Genomic DNA, 17369 nt, shown 5'->3' with positions numbered 1-17369 from the left:
AGCATTAATGGAACCAGAATACCACAAGTATGTCTATATGTCTAAAGTACTACCAGCTTCTCCTTGAGGTTCTCTTCTGTGCCACAAGAGAAGCCTACCAAACTATAGTACTGCTAGGTTTTGAGTTTGGTTTGTTTTTTTTAAAAAAAGTCACTTAATGCAAAGTGCTTGGTGATTTATGAACTTCACAAGCCCCTACTTCTCCTGCACGCAGTCTTCAAAGTCATACTTGAAGTCTTTTTGCTTTATGAAGACTACCATTGTTACAATTACCCTATATCATTATGGATCCACATCTAGCAAAAAATATTCCTCTACCTCCAGTTCTACTTCAAGCAGCTGATCGATCCTAGCATGAAATTCTTTCTACCTCTTAACACTGATGGTTCCCCTTCACTTAGGTAAAATCCCATCCGACTTAAAATATGTATTAGAAGAGTCAGATCTTGGCAGAAAGGCCAAACAGAGCATGAAGTCACTTTTCTATTTTCTAACTCATTACATCAATCTACCTTGGTCTAAAAGCAAAGCAGAAAAAAGGCTCATAAAAGAAAAAGAAGTCATTTCTAATGACCTTCTATACAGCGCAGTTTCCAAATATATATATATTTATATATTTATTTTATTTTTTATGTATATATATATATTAAAAATAATAATAATTTATACATCCATACCGAGATGCTTCATTGACAAGGCCTTCTGGTTTTTCTTGTGTCAAGTGCTAGACAAAAATTAAAACAATTGGATTACCATATTCAAATGACAGACAGATTCATTTGCAATTAAAGGAAGTCAAACCCAATTCAGGTGAAGTATGTTTTTCACCAAGGTATTGTGAAAGATGGCATCTAAAATTTTTCTGCAAAATTACGGTGAAAAAGTAAATTTATACATTCACCATTACAGAAGCTTATAATTTTTATAAAAGCTCTTCCCTTTTAATGAATTTCATTATTAGAATGCTAAAGAGTTAGAAAACTTTTATATTTTAATCACTTTTCAGATTTACAAAGAAGTAAAAAAGTGACCATGATATAAAGTAATCATAGAAAAACATAACTGAAAAAATGAAAGTACAGTAATTTTACTAAGAAGTGTGATTTCAGCTGTTAAAGACAGATTAGGCTTGCAGTACAAGATTCATACATGTAATTGCATATTGCTTTTCTCTGAAAGATTTGACCAATTCTACTTCTACAGTAAAAACTGTAAAAATTGCTAACTTCTTCTGGGTTTGTACAAATAAACCATTACTCCTTGGCAAGTCTGCCCAACATCAGTGTTTGTGGCCTCTTCAGGCTTCAGTGGGAAGAAGAGTCAGTCAACACTGACAAAAGCAGAAGCTTCTGGTCACGCTGCAAGAGTTGAGTCATCTGCAACTTTGCGCTCCACCTGCCTGCCCAAGCTAACGTCCTCACAGAAAAACTAGTGAAAGAGAAAAAAATGCCTGCATCTGAAGCAGCAGCGTGGAGTTTAGCAACATAAAGTCTTACTTATGACTTTAGTCAGACAAAGTAACTGAGGCAGCAAAGGTTCAGTTACAAGTTATTTTCTGCCCATTCTCCTATGGAGGCAGCAATCACCAGGACAGAAGCATCACAGACACCTGGAGGAAGTAAACCTTTAAAATGATGCTGTAATACTAGTAAGAGCTCACCACTTATGCTTTACATCTCTGGGAAGATCAGAGAGTCCTGTGCATTCCTTCTAAATGCTCTAAATGTACCAGGAATATTATTTTAAAATTTGATTTTAAAGACACAGGAATACTAAACGGGAAATTAGTAAATTAAAAAACCCTAGAAAACTATTTTTTCTTCAAGTAGAATTACCAGGCTTCTAACATTATTTGACCTGAAAAACAAAAATATATTGCATAATGTCAGTCTGTCCCCTTAAAAAAAAGAAAAGGGGGGGCGGGGGGGAAGAGGAAAACCCAAAATTATTTCCTGATTGTGCACAACCTAAGCGGGGTAAAACAACATGATGACTTGGAGGGAACCTCTTCATTGACCCTTCCTTTGTAAACCTGTGTGTATTGATTCTATTGAATTAAATGTTGTCAGATTTGTTGCCCTGAAAAGAACAATGTCAGTAGTCCATCTGCCAAGTCCTGAAAATAGAGAACTGTCACTTCAAGCTAACCAACTATTTGCCCTTGATTAACAAAAAAAATGAGTATTTCGCATTGCTGGGTGACAAATCCGTTAGAGTTACAACTCATGATATCAACTACCACTTCAGTTTCAATTTGCCTGACTGGTCACAGAGTACTGTTTTTCAGCTTGTGATGGGTTGGTTCTTTGAAGAAGAACTGCTGTCTATTACCTCAATGTCATTACCTGTATGGCTTTCAAAATTCTTTGAATCACAAGCAGCTGTTGAGGTCAAGCTTTGCAACCAGAGGAATTGCACAAGTTAGCAAGTCCTCTATATAAAGCAAAAATAGTTTAGTTGCACATAAATGAGGAAGATTGACGTTTCTATTATTCTAAGTGGGTGTCAGTGTTGTACAGGCTTACTGATTAAATAATGTAAGAGTTTTCAGTAAGCTGTCATAACAGATAGAAAAGCTGAATGTTTCAAAATGTTTTTGTGTTGTTTCTGACATACTACATGAAAGTTTAAATATTAAAAATATATTTTTTAAACAACAATGTAGTGCTGCTGTGTGCAACACTACTGGATTAAATCCAATAAATCAGTGCTGCATGAAGCAACAGATAAACAGAAAAATATTTTTGCAAATAATAAAACGCATCTGAATTAGTATGAGGGCACTCAGCTGAAAAGGGGGCTGACTTAAGACATGCTGTGGTTCCTTGTGATAGCTGTGCTGATTTAAAGTCAGCTCCTGCTTAAGAGGGCAAATGGGCTCTCAGTCCCTTCCCCTGGTTCTCCTACCAACTCCTCTGGAAAACGCCTTGCAAAACACGATGGCCTAACTCTCCAAACTGGCTTGCTATGAGAATGGATCAGTTCTGTCCTGGAGCAACACAAACTGATGGGAGGACAGGACTGTCCCCTTCCAGTAAATCAGCTATTAGTACAGCTCAACTGAAATGAGAAACCCAAACAGTCCAAAATCTTATAAAGAAGCAGTCACTTCCTTATTTTTTAACCACTATTCCCCAGTTCTCTCAGCTTTTTGCAGCCATTGTAAAATACAGAGCTATTAAAAACACTTCCATAGCATGATGGGATATTCATACCATCCCTTCTTAAGATCACTTTTATTTTGAATCCTGCAAAATCAGTATCTAACCAAAGTAGTCACTTCCTAAATTACTAAATTGCAAATAATTATACTTATGACTAGCTATTACAAAAAAAGTTCAACTATTTGGTTCAGTTGCAATTTCTGCTGTTACCAAAACTCATTGTTCTATAGGTCTGTTATTACATTACGCTTCATATAGATTATCATGCTCTTAATATACCTGCTCTTTTTGTCTGCTTCCATATTATGAAGTAATCTCTTAATCTGAAATGCTGCTTGGCTCTCTCATCATTCCTCACCACACCTGCCATCACATTAGCACCCTTCCCAATTTGAGCCCTAACTCACTTGTTATCACACTGCTATCAGAGGTCTGTTTTTACTCCTCCCAAGTAACATGGACCAATGACACTCTGCAAGACAAATTTCTCCACTGTTTTTACAGTAATCTAAATGGATCTGGAATCTAAATCTATCTGGAATACAGCCAAGATTCCTGAGCGAAATGATAGAGTCTATTTCAAAACTAGGAGTCAAGTATCTAGCAACCTGACAACTCAGCAGACATACAGCTGTGTTGGTAAGAATCTCAACTGCTACGGACATCAGTACTTCCCTGTTCCCGTTCAAAATACAGTATTCATGTACCACAGCAACTGAAATACATCCTCATCTGCTGTAAGAATTAAAGCTATTATAAAAATGTAATTAATCCACATGAACATTATTGCAACAGCTGTTCTAATGCTGCAGTTTTAAACCAAGTAACAAATCCAGTAACCTACCTGCAAGCCATGCTTTGCATCAACAACAGATACAATACCTAGAAGATAATAAAATAGTATAGAAATCTGCTGAAAGCAACAATTTAACAACTTGTTACTTTTATACTTGTACAGAAGTTTACAATATCATCACATTTACAACTGATTATAATACTTCAAATGTGTCTGAATGTTAGGCTTATCACCTAATTATTTTGTTACCCCTATCCATGGTAAAAAAATGTCTACCAAACCCGATGAGAGAAATTCTCACAAGGTAGATGCCTCTCCTCCTTCTTCCAGTACAGCAAATGGCAGAGGTATGCTTTTACAGGTTACTGAAACAAATTAGGGGGGCTGAGGTATGCAGTTATTCTGATTGCAAGTGACCAGGAATCTGCAAATCTCTGCCAGAAACTTATGAAGCTATTTCCTATTCAACGGAATGTATCCTTGTTAAGATGAGTATTTCATAGACTGACCAAAGTATTAGGACTTTATTAAAAAAAAAAAATAATCAACATTCAACGTGCTCTTTAACTACATACACATAGTGATGTTTTGTATCACAGTAAATGCCGATTTTTCTTGGAACACAGCAAATACTAGAGCTAACATGAGTACAGTAGGCAAAGAAGGCAAAAAAACAAAAAACAAAAGGCAGAGGAGTCCAGACGTTGACAAATTATGAGTTCAGGAATAATGACACCATTTAAGAAACACTACAGGGGAGGCGACACGACGGACACACGACGACCTGTACTATTACTCCTAAATAATCTTTTGTAACATCTAATTAATGAGGTTTTTCTCCCCCTTACACCACAATCAAGATCTCTCCATATCTGATCCCTTAGCAAAGCATTACACAACTTTTGTTGGATTCAGCAAACTGAAACAGCTCACCAAATATATCAACAAGCATCAGAATAAGCACATGGATCTCCCATCAGCAAATGTGGGGATGTGAAAACCAAGATCATGCATTTCAAACATCTTTTGAAACCTTGCCTTAAATGATAACAATATGTTACACTAAATCCAGATACAGAATGCCAACACATTAGAAAACAAGCTTGCACTTCTTACCATCAAGATAGATGTCACTTCCCAGCTCAGAATCAACCCAGAACATGGAGGCCACAGCTCCTAAGGAGTGCAGTACCTTTAGTTGCAAAACTGATAGTTTCCAGTAATTATCTAGTAAATTATTTCCAGTAGATTATTCCCAGTAAACTATCAATATTCAGACATTTCATAGAAGTCTATTTTTAGTGCTGTACTTGAAACTCCTCTCTTCCAAACTCAGAAAGCATCACAGATGTCAAATACCCAACCACATAGTTGACTTAACAACAGCTATCAAAGCATTATACTTGTGTGCACGTCCACAGCTATAACTACAAAAAGCTTTAAAATCCTCACAATTCCAGATGCATGTTAAGATGTCTAAATTACCTTTACTCAGTAATATCAACTATCTGTCATTAGTATAGTCCAAGGCTCCCTCATTTCTAAAAAATTCTGTACTCTTTACAGCCACTGTTTCCAGGTCAGGACACAGAGATTAAAAAAGAAGCAGATAAAAGAAGGAGATAAAATAGTTAAAGAAAAATGGAATTGGGACATTTGAGAGAAAGCAGGTCCCTAGGAGGGACCTTTTCTTCACTGGCTTCTATAAACTCTCATATGCAGTTTCTTACATCATAAAGCAAGAGAATGAAGAAAGTCAAAAGTAACTGGATCTAGAAGAGAATGTTTCCCTTAATTATCTCAGGTGTGGTACAGGAAAGCTTCTGGGTTTAGATAATTTTAAGATATATTGAGTTAAGAAGTATCTAAAGCAGCTTCAATTTGTAGATACAGTACTGGAAAGAAAGTTTACAAGGGTAAACCATGCCTGATCAATCTGGGAAGGCCATACCCAGCTTCTTGTGGAAAAAAAATTATTGTATTTGTGGACATGTGGAGAGCACTGTATACTGTTTACATCACCTCTAGTATTTTTTCTCCAACACTGGCTACAAAGATATTCTAGCAACCAAGCTCGGACATTACCAGTCTGAATGAAAAGACAACTTGGTAAAACTGGTTGCACAGTCAAGCTCTAAAGGGTGCAGTTAATGGGTCATACCCTGTCTGGAAGCCAGCAGTATGTACAGGACTACAGTGGTTTACTCTGGGACCTGTCGTGTTCAATGTCTCCACCAGGAAACCAGGAGGGGATGGAAGACATGACTGTCAAGTTTGCAGAGAACATCAGAAAGGAACAGTTAATATATCTAAGGGCAGAGCTATCTTTCAGAGGGATCTGGACAGATGAGGAATGGCCAAGCAGAACCTAATGAAATTCAGCAGGGAAGAATGCTGAGTAATACACTTAAGAACAAAGAGCCTCTGGCAATGACACTGGCTGGGGAGCAGGTCTACAGAGATGGCCCTGGGGGTCTGGTAGGCAGCAAGCTGAGGGAGGTTATTTTCCTCTATTTAGCACCTTCAAGCCCACACCTGGCTAGCACTTCCAGCATGGGGATCCTCCATACGGGAAAGACATCAGCACAGGACAACAAGACAGTTGAGTCTGAAGCACAGGCCCTATAATGAGAAATGTGGGAGAACTGCATTTGTTCAGCTTGGAGAAGGGACAGTTTCTGTGGAACCTAACAACAGCCTCTCTGCTACCTACAGGTGAGTCACTGAGAAGATGGAGCCAGGCTGTGGCAGAAGGATGGGAGACAACTATAGTATGATGAAGTAAGAAAGGTTCAGACCACATGTATCAGAAAAATTACTTATCACCATGAAAAGGTAAGCACAGAACAGGTTACCTGGACAGGTGTGTCATGTTTATCCTAAGAGGATGGAGATATATAACTGGATATCCCAAAGACCCTGGTCCTATGTTATAGCTGACCCTGCTTTGGGCAGGAGTTTGGACTAAAGACCTCTTAACATCCCTTCCAAACTGAATTATTCTATGTTTATATGATTCTAGTATTTTTTAAATGCTAGGTCTCCTTATCCACTGAATTTCCATCCAGATTAGGTGCTTCTGAAATAATGAAACATGTAGTACTCTCTCTTCTTTGTGTAGTCATTTGTATTTCCTCAGGATGTAAAATGGGACATACTAAACTGATGAGTCGAGCAAAAAAAAAATCAGCAAGTATTTGGACAACTGAGACCACATTCTATCAGGGACTTGGAATCTGTGACCTGACACCTGTGTACTACACATAGCCTAGGAGCATGCTACTACCATCTTCTGCTAGAACAGCCCTGTAAAACAGATTCTAGCAACTGCAGGATGTGCTGTATAAAAAAAATAAATCAGTAACTAAACTCACTTTTAACCCCTAAAACTGTCCACCTGAAGTGACAAGATGCAGTCCTCCAAACATCACTCTGTATCAAAACCAAATACTACCAAAAAAAAAAAAAAAAGTCAGTTGTTACATCCTACATGAGTAAGCACTGTGAACAAGGACCACAACATCTAATGGTTTTCTGGTATCTATTGATTTTTTTTCCAAAAAGCTTAATAGTTTTCCAATTTGACTCACACAGAATTTGTGTGTAACAGAGGCCAAATCAATGTCCTATGAAAACTTAGCTTTGAGCTGGAAACCATCAGTCTCCTAAATGGGAAACTACTAAAGCTTCTGGTAAGAATTTCCTTTACTTTCAATCAACAACACATTTTTCATTGACATGGTTCAAAGAAAAATGTTTTAGATAGCTATTACCAAAATGAGCTCAAGTTTAAACATCTTTTTATAAAAAATATCACTGAAGAGCACAGAAGGATTTTGTGAGATCTATCACTGTTCCGTGCTTACCAGAAGAATGTATTAGTCTTTCTCACAGTATATTTCATGACCTCAGAAAATATAAGGTCTACCACAACCCATGTAACAATACACCAGATGCTAATAATTTATACTTTGGAAGGAGCCAAGTAGAACCGCAAAAGCCTACTGAAAACTCCTAATTTCAGATTATGCTTCTCTTCTCCAAGCCAAGCGTCTTCTCTTGACAGGAATGTATTTTAACTGGATTTCTGTTAAGCTTTAGAATCCATCTAGAGCAAGTTCAAAAAAGAAAAATACCCAATCAAACCATCCCACCCACAACCCTGCTTCTGCACCTTACCCAATTCAGTTTTAGTCTATAGAGTGATCAAAGCAGGTGCATGACAACTCACCACTTTATATTATGGTTTGCACCATGAACTGACTGGTGAGCAAATAAGCACTTCATAAAAACAGAGTAATTAACATGGTTATGAAAAGCATGATGTGAACTACCTGGATCTGCCAAACCAGTTGTTTCTAACAATATGTAGTCAAATTTTCCTCTCTTCTGCATCAGGTTCTCAATAGCCTTCACACCATTGTCCCTGTAAGAAGAAACAAACCTGAGAACAGGGAAAACTAGCTAAAATATGCATTTTCTGACGCAGAACACAATATCATTACCATCAAAGCCCAAGTCTGGACTCACAGTCTACAAAGAAAATTCAGTCATCAAGCTGCTCCTCTAATATTAAGCAAATTGTAGTCTTCTGTTTCATTTTAGTCTGAAAATAGTATTCACCTACTCCTGACAGGGATGGTAAAGGTGATTTAAATTAAGATTTGTTTTCTAACAATAAAAACCCTGTAAAGGACAGTAGGGCTGTGTAAATATGTAACTATTTAGTTTGGCAGTTCAGATTACAAAAAGAAAGGAGGAGTGTGGAGGGGTGTGGGAGAACTGGACTGTGTTCTCCTGCCTTTCCACCTCACCTACAGCAAAATTACAAGTCATTTACTGAAAAGTGAGCTGATGAAGTCGGACTGAAGCAGAAATGTATGACATATTATAAGAAACCAATGTATACAAAACATAGCAGCTATGTCAGCATTCCTTACATCCCAGTTCAACATAATGCAACAGGGTCTTATGTTTTCCACTTACTATCCAAATTTAAGGCATAGGACCTGTTCTTCCAAATTTTCAGGACAAACAAGCCATCATCTTCACTACAAAACTAGCACAAATAATCCACCATTCAAACAAACAGAATAAAAACATGTCAAAGAACAAAATACATTCCTGCTTTTTAATGCAATCATCAGCTTACAATTTTGAATACTGTGTTTCACTGCGTCACCAAAAGGTTGTTCCTCCACCCTTTCTGAGGTATACAATATTCAATATCAACCAACATATAGAAAAAGAAACACAGACTAAGTATTTAATGTGGAAATTAGGAAACCTGAGTCCTAGTTCCAGCCTCCCTGAAACTTTAGCTCTCTCTATAAAAGCATGTAATACTAACAGAAGGAGGAGAGCTACCTACCCTACAATACCCTGATGGTGTATAAATTGGTATTTAGATTATTTTTATGAAAGGCACCAAGTCCAATTCCTGCAAAGCAGCAAAAGGAAATAAACTTCTACTTCCAAAATTTCAATTCTTGTTTTATCTGACAAAAAAAAAAAAAGTCTCAATCAATAATACTACCATTCAGTTTTAGGAATCAAACCCTGGATGTCATCTGTCCTCTATTTCCCCAAAACCCACTGTAAGAACCTATTCAGTAGTCTCCTTCCTTACTTTACTGAACAGCACAGGCAGCCATTTCTGAGCTCCAGCCATTCTTCATAGAGTTCTCCCCCTTGACTGATTGCCAGGGATTTCTCCAAGGCACTTCCTGGAAATATAAGTAGTACTGTAATTTTAATCTATGAATTCGTACGACAATGCCTGCAAAAGAGATATGAAAATTCAAGTTGGTCTCAGAAGAAAAAAAAATATCCAGGAGTAAAAATGTTTCTGACGTTCTTCAGAAATTAGTATTTTCGATTTTATGAGAAATTTAAAAGCCGAAGTCAAGTTGGTCCAACAAAGACCAAAAACCAGACAACAGAAGTACTGCATAAGTGCCACTACTTTTCTAAAGGAAAGGGAAGGCAGCCTCTACCTCTATATCAAATAAAGGCTCTGTCTATACATTTTATTTCAGGCTCCATGACCAGAAAAACGGTCATCTTTGCTGATGAAAATAAGCAAAATACCACCACCACCACAGTGCAAACTATAAACAACACTGACTATGGTACAGATACGACGTTATAGCCATAAAGTTAAAAATCCTGAGAAAGAAAGCAAAGAGTTCAAAGAACTACAGACACCAAGCAGACATCTCCCCACTTTCTCAGTCTAGGATAATTTGTGATCTGTAAGTGGCTGAGAGGAAAGGAAAGAAAAGAAAAGATTATCTACCAACACATTATTTTAATTTCCACTTGCTTGAAACTGAGTAGGACAACTGGAGGTACAGCACTTCCAACAGGGCGATACGTTCATTGACTCTGAGGGACCGAATTTATGTACAAAACAGATTAATGCATAGCATTATTTTATGAACACCAGCCAAAAGACTTTCTGCCCCTCTGAAGACTGAGGTACATCCATGATTTCAGTAATTGATTTAAAACTACTATGATTTCCAGCAATTTTATATATTTGTCATTGTACAGCTAAAAAAAAAAGTTTATGCGGGTTTACATACCTTCTCCAAACTCATTCAGAATAACTGCTATTCTTTTATCATGCTGTTCTGTCAGTATGTAATTTAAAAGAGTTGTTTTCCCAGCTCCTAGAACACAGACGACATTTCTATTAAATAAAAAGCTTGAATTTTCAAATAAAAAGGAAATACTGTCGCACACATGCATGCTTTGAACAAATCTGATCTCTTTTGAAATACAAGTTTTCATTCCTGTATCCTGGTGTTCTACTGTAACACCGTAAAAATTAATTTGTAGAGACACTTGACCCCAAGGAACTATCAGCACTTTAAGTCTCAGCTTTACAAGACCCTAGTTTTCCATCCACTAAGTGTCGGTGCTTGATAAACTTTCAAGTCCCCTACTAGCTGGGCAGTCTTTTCCTAGAAAACGCATTTTTTTTTCTCTTAATAAAAGGCGCACTTATTCTTCTCCCTCCCACTGTTTTTTCTGACCAGCCCTTTTGTCATCAATAATCACTGATGTACTATTAACTGCCATTAGACAAGGCACTGTTAAGCAAGGCATTTGAAAAACCTCTAATACCACATTACTAACATGCACAAAATCACAGCCAAGTGAAGTCGGTACGCAACCTTCCTTCCCTGCCTTCAGGGTTTTCTGAGAGTACAATGCACTACAACTGCTACAACTTGGCAATGCAAAACGTAACCTCCTCTTCACCATACCTAACTATACCTGAAGCTCCCAATAACTGCGCAGGTTTAAGAGAGGAAGCTAAGAGCTAAGCCTCACATTCTTAAGATTGCAACTCAGTCTGCACTTAATCGAGACAAATACATTGCACTATTCTGACGTGAAAAGGCAAAAAGTGTTTTGTCAAACGTGACTGGAACAAACCGGACCCTGTGAACAGGCTGATAAAACCAGCAACAGGAGCTTGTGCAGCTGTTCAAAGCTGGTCTGCAAACCTAACCGGAACCGTCCTTACCAGGCGCGGCGTGAGGTCCCTGCGCGGAGAACGCGGTGCAGCGCTGAACGAGCGGCGCTCCCGCCCGCCCTGCCGCCAGGGCCTCGCGCAGCCACCCGGCTGCGGGCACGGCGGCTGCCGCCCGCCCTGCCGGGGCACCTCCCCGCCCGCCCTGCCGCCCAGGGCTGCCCCGCTGCCCAGCTCTCACTCGGGGGCCTCCCGACGCCCACGAACCGAAGCCCGCAGGCCCGCCGCACAGCACCGGCAGCCGCCGGCGGGGAAGCGGGGCGGGCCGCTCCTCACCCAAGTATCCCGTGATGATCGTCACGGGGATCTTCTCGCTGGGGCCGGACTCGGTCTCCTCCGCGCTGCCGGCGTCTATCGGGACCAGGTCGGGGCAGTCTTCGTCCTCCATGAGGGAGCGGGCCCCTGCCGCTCCGCGCAGCCTAGCCAGCCCCGGCTGGGGAGGAGGGAGAGGCGCAGGGCGGGCTATACGGCGATGCCACCCGGGGCAAGGCGCCGCTCGCCCCTCAGCCGCGTTCCCCCCGCCACAGCCACCGTCCCCTTCCCACAGCCCCGCCGCGACCCGCCACTCACCTGCGCCCACCCGACGCCGCCTGGCGCCACGCAGCCCACGTCACGGACCGGCGTCGCCCCCTCGGCGCGTGCGCCCCGGCCCTCAGGGCGGCCTCGGGCCGCGCGCTGCCGCGCAGGCGCAGCAGGAGGAAAGGAGGGGCGGGGCGGGAGGGCGGGGCGGGGCGGGAGGGCGGGGCGGGGCGGGGCGGGAGGGCGGGGCGGGGCGGGAGGGCGGGGCGGGGCGGGAGGGCGGGGCGGGGCGGGGCGGGAGGGCGGGGCGGGGCGGGAGGGCGGGGCGGGGCGGGAGGGCGGGGCGGGGCGGGAGGCGGGGCGGGGCGGGAGGGCGGGGCGGGGCGGGAGGGCGGGGCGGGGCGGGAGGGCGGGGCGGGGCGGGAGGGCGGGGCGGGGCGGGAGGGCGGGGCGGGCTGGGCGCTGCGTCGGTTAGCGGCCGGCGGCGGGGCAGGCTGAGGGGGGCTGGGGCAGGCTGAGGGGGGCGGTGGCGGGGTGCCGCCCGTCAGCCGCCGCTCCAGGAGGCTGGGTCCTTCTGCCCCGTCTGAGGAAAATAAATGTCGGTTCTGACCCAAGGGGAACGCTAAAGACGTCCCGGTTTGGTCAGCAAACCTTGGGTGGGGAGACGTGCTCTCTTTTATTTATAATCAAATAAAATTAAGCTACAAATTGAATGGCGGCTTTGTCTGTTTTCCACTAGATACATTAAGGAGGCATTTACGTGTGTAAGACCTATCTGCAGTTAATTTCAGCAGGGTTGTAAATGCGCCAGCTTTTTGTGGACCGTAGCTTTAGAAAAGCAGTAATACACCTTCCATTTCTTATGTCAAAACGTGTAAATGTAATAGTAGTGGAGGAGGCATGAGAAGAGATTTGCCTTATGCACACTCCCCAGACCCCAGGTGTGGTTCTTTGCTCTCAGATAAGGTCCAGTAACACCAGTTTGAGGTCAGACTGATGAAGTATGTCGGGCTTTATCTTCTTTGTATGCTTGCCAGCTTGTATGGCAATAAATATACTTAGTATTAATCCCTGAATCATCCTATGTAGGTTAAAACATTTATTTAATACTGAAGATATTCCACTCTAAATACTTTGCCTTTACTTGAGTCATTCTGGCCAAAAGCATGTAAAACTGTGGTCTAAAGAGTGGTCAAGTAACTTACTTAAGCCATTAATTCATCTTGGCCTTGGAGACACAACTTACTTTATTCCAACAGAAATACCTGCAGCTACATGATTGTTCAGATAGTAAATTTGTGAAAGAAATGCTGTAGTTTCCTTTCATTGTAGTTAAAATAACTCATGCTGTTCTACACTATAAATCTTCAGCCAGCTCTGTGGAGTGTCAGCAGCAGTACAAGCATAAAATTTTAGAGTTTAGCAAGGTCTTAGGCCTAGGTAACTTCAGTAAATAAGGGTAGCTGAACACAAATCAGTTGTGGAGTTTCTTTTGTTGTGGAAGGCAGTAAATCTCATCCATTCATTATAAGGTGTGAGTATAGACTGTTGATCTGTAAGTTTCAGGACCGATATGTGATAAAATGCATCTTTTTGCATCCTTGTTTCAGCCACTTGGGTCATCCCCTTGAATGACACACCCTGTTTTATAGGGAAAACCTGACCAATTTTTTCAAAGCTCTGTCTGGCAGAGCTCTGAACAATGGTTTATGTTTTTTCTGTCCTGAGGCTGCTCAACATTATTTAGTTCTGTTATTAGGGATTAGCTAAGAAATCTTAACATTTTCACTGCAAGAAAGCTGTGGGGTAAAGGAAGAAAAAAATCAGAAAGGTGTTGGGAACTATCAGCTTATCATCACACAGTGTATAAAAGCCTGTAAAAGTCATCTTTCATAAATTAGACTATTTGTAATACTGAAATTTCATTTACATGACAGTGAGACATCTGGTGCTGGGGAAGAAAAAGGTGATGAAACTAGTGTCCTGGTTCTTTAAGCTGTTCTGCTTTTTATCAGGTCACATGACACTGCTCATTATTTTTCTTTTGAACAAAATTACCTAAAATAAATCCTGTGGTTTCTGCATTTCCTTTTGGTTTCTTTAAAGATTATATTCAAACATTAGAATTTTGCTCTGAGTATTAACTGTCTTTGTGTTTCTACTGAACTGCGTAAGAAAACCTACTTCGTAAAAGTAAATGCAAAACCTGCATATTCTTTTGTGGCAGCTACAATGAGCAGAGCAAACCTAAATCTGGGTGACACAGCTGGAGTGTTTTATTTTAAGATACTTGTAGACCAAACATACAACATCAGAAAGCAGTAAAGTGTTGACGGATACCAGGAAGTCTTGTTACTTCAGGTGGCTGCAACTGAAATAAGCCTTCCCACATAGTGAAGGTCTCATTGCAAACAAAGCTGTTTGCTTCAGGCTGAGTTGGATGATGAACAAAAATGGAGGAGAGTTGGGGAAGATGATTGTAAGAGCCATGAAAATAGGGAAAAGGATACACTGAAGAGCATTACAACTTACTGCTTCCTGATACAGTAGGAAGTAGAGCACGATCTGATTGAAACAACAGGAAAAGAAAATCATTGGTCTTTCAATATTCTGTGGAATATGACAGCCTTAAAGGATCATGACTGCTGGAGAAGGAGGTTCCTTTATGGTACTACCAGTCTGTATAGTACAATGTAGTTCAAGCATCACAGAGAAAGGGGTTGTTGCAAAATCATACAGTGGTGCCAGATTTTTTGAATTATAATTAACCTGCAAAACAATGCGGAAACAGAAATTAAGTTCACTTCTGATATCAGCTCAGTAGCTGCTGAGCAGGCCCATGTATGTCTCAAAATGTAAGCCAGCAAGCAGAAACATAACTTTAGTATGATTTGCATACTCCCCTGGTACATTTACTTCTTTCTTGCCTGTTATCTGTGTTTATTTTTATATTAAACTATCTCTATTTTCTTATCTGTACTCAGATTGACAGCTTCTCCTGACAACTGGACTTTACTTTTCTTTGAAGAATGCAGATTATTCACACTGTGCAAGAGAAGGAAGAGCTTAATTCAGTCAGCGCACCTGCTTTTTAACACTGTTTTATGACATGTGCTCGATATGCTGTTATGATATGAAACCTGGTGAAACTAAGACAATTAGATTAAAGGTATGGATTATAGCTGGGGTTTAAATATCAACATACATCATAGAATCATAGAATCATTTAGGTTGGAAAAGTCCACCCATTAACCCAGGACTGGCAAGTCCATCACTAAACCATGTCCCTAAGCACCACATCTACATGTCTTTTAAGCACCTCTGGGGATCGTGATTCCACCACCTCCCTGGGCAGCCTGTTCCAATGCTTGACCACCCTTTCAGTGAAGAAATTTTTGCTAATATCCAGCCTAAATCTCCCCTGGTGTAACTTGAGGCCTCTTGTCCTGTCACTAGTTATCTGAGAGGAGGCCTACCCCCACCTGCCTATAACCTCCTTTCTGGTAGATGTAGAGAGGCAGGAAGATTCCCTGGCCCCAGCCCTGGCCCCGAGTCTCCTCCAGACTAAACAGCCCCAGTTCCCTCAGCTGCTCCTTGTAAGACCTGTGCTCCAGACCCTTCACCAGCCCCATTGCCCTTCTCTGGACACACTCCAGCACCTCAATGTCTTTCTTGTAGTGAGGTGCACAAAACTGAACACAGGATTTGTGGGGCAGCCTCACCAGTGCAGGGGGACAGTCCCTTCCCTTGCCCTGCTGGCCACACTGTTTCTGCTACAAGCCAGGGTGCTGCTGGCCTCCTTGGCCACCTGGGCACACTGCTGGCTCATGCCCAGCCGGCTGCCGACCAGCACCCCCAGGCCCTTTCCCACCAGGCAATGAGTAAGGGCAACAGGCACCTCAGTCCTTCATACAATTCATTGCTCATCATCCAGCAAGTTGCCTAATGATATGTAAGCAGATGGTGACAGTAAGGGAAAATTCTATATATGTTGTCTCTGCTTAAGTTCTATTTACTGCTAAGGTGGGCAAAGAAATGTTTCTCTTTGAGAAACTCTCTGTTGAGGATCTGGCCAGTAACATTTTTTATTTCTGCAGAAGAATTTGCACAGACAAATGGAAAAAAAAGCTATGCTTTCACACAGCCTTTTCTTTTTTTTTAGTCAACTGTTTTATGAAAAAACAGAAGGCTGCAAAGTGATCTAAGTTCCCTTTCTCCTGTTTCACCAATGGAGAAATGAAACTTAAACCTAGGAGTGACTTTTAATTTTTTTTTTTTTTAAGGAAGGTTCAGTATTTCGTTGCCAATCTGTTTAATACATCAGTAGGAATAATGAAAATTACACTCATTTTTCTGAGACGTAGCCTACTAAATTTCATATAACATCTTTTGTTTAAAACAATCTTGATTAAACCACTTAGATTTTATTGGCTACAGTCAAGGTCTCTGCCCATGAAAGCACTGAACTTGATGGCATGTCAGCTTTCTTTTAAGTGTCTAGTAGTTCCACTAGCTATTGTACTCTTCTAGCTAGTGGTATTGTAGGAAGGTGGAATATGAGCAAACATTGACAGGCATTGTGCGTTGCTGGCAGGTACTGAGATCACCACAGTTGTCCTGTTGGTGTGAACCTCCAGATATTCTTAGAAGTTATGCATTACCAAAGTTACACACCACTGGTGTATTTTTCCATGGATGCAAACTTCCATTATAAATGATGCTGAGAAAACTCCCATGGACGTAACTCAGTTGCTAGTTGTGCATCAAAGGTACATTCCTTACAAATAAGCAGGTGACACCTAAAGCTTTAGCAAGGTTTTGTCATCCATGACTGTGCTGGGATACAAAGTTGAATTTAATGATGGGTGTGATGCTGTAATACAACAGCATTCTTTGCAGGGATACCACAGCTAGTGAAGAAGTGACTGCTAATTTACTTTTTGAAGAAAAAAGATGTTTGGAAATGTGTGTCTTAACAGAAAAAAAATCCCCTGGTAGGTGATGTGTAGACATGTTCATTACTGTCTCTTCCAGCATGTCCTTAACCCTACCTTGCAAACTCCTTCAAAAAAATATGCAGCAGTAGCCATTCTGCCCAGATGCTCATATCCAGCCTGTGCTGTGGTTACCACCACTCAGCTGCTCTTTGTGGCTGGGCCTGCATCTCCTCAGTGTGCCCAGCTACAGCAACCAACCAGCTGTGCATCCACCACCCCCACGTCAGGTTGCAGGAGGAAGACCAAAGTGTGGTGAGACCATTTGAAGCTCAAGAGGGATTAGAGGGAAGTGCAGCTTTATGACTGATCCTAGGGCCAAAGTGATGCAGTGATGATTAGGACCACTGTTT

At 41.3% G+C, this 17369-nt stretch overlaps 1 protein-coding gene across 10 annotated transcripts in view; it reads right to left on the bottom strand.

Moving 5' to 3' along the window:
• LOC119141271 (COBW domain-containing protein 1-like) overlaps positions 1-12175 on the bottom strand; it is a 29033-nt gene extending 16858 nt beyond the window's left edge. For 5 of the 10 annotated variants that reach the window (XR_005101885.1, XM_037373387.1, XM_037373388.1 and 2 more), the window contains exons 1-8: positions 12074-12175; positions 11780-11936; positions 10548-10634; positions 9590-9686; positions 8295-8386; positions 5077-5136; positions 4009-4046; positions 678-724 (exon numbers count right to left, since the gene is read on the bottom strand). Coding sequence is in view for 9 of the 10 variants with exons in the window: in XM_037373387.1 (XP_037229284.1) it covers positions 678-724; positions 4009-4046; positions 5077-5136; positions 8295-8386; positions 9590-9686; positions 10548-10634; positions 11780-11891 (533 nt within the window). In the remaining variant the exon portion in view is untranslated. Of the gene's footprint in view, positions 1-677; positions 725-4008; positions 4047-5076; positions 5137-6495; positions 6574-8294; positions 8387-9589; positions 9740-10547; positions 10635-11779; positions 11937-12073 lie in introns of those variants that run through there. The other 5 variants (XM_037373389.1, XM_037373393.1, XM_037373394.1 and 2 more) reach the window with 5 other exon arrangements.
• Positions 12176-17369: the final 5194 nt, after the last annotated feature.

The sequence above is a fragment of the Falco rusticolus genome, chromosome Z (genome assembly GCF_015220075.1).
Source record: "Falco rusticolus isolate bFalRus1 chromosome Z, bFalRus1.pri, whole genome shotgun sequence".
NCBI lineage: Eukaryota > Metazoa > Chordata > Aves > Falconiformes > Falconidae > Falco > Falco rusticolus.
Note: the sequence above shows the minus strand (reverse complement) of the source record. Positions and strands in the feature narration are given on the sequence as shown.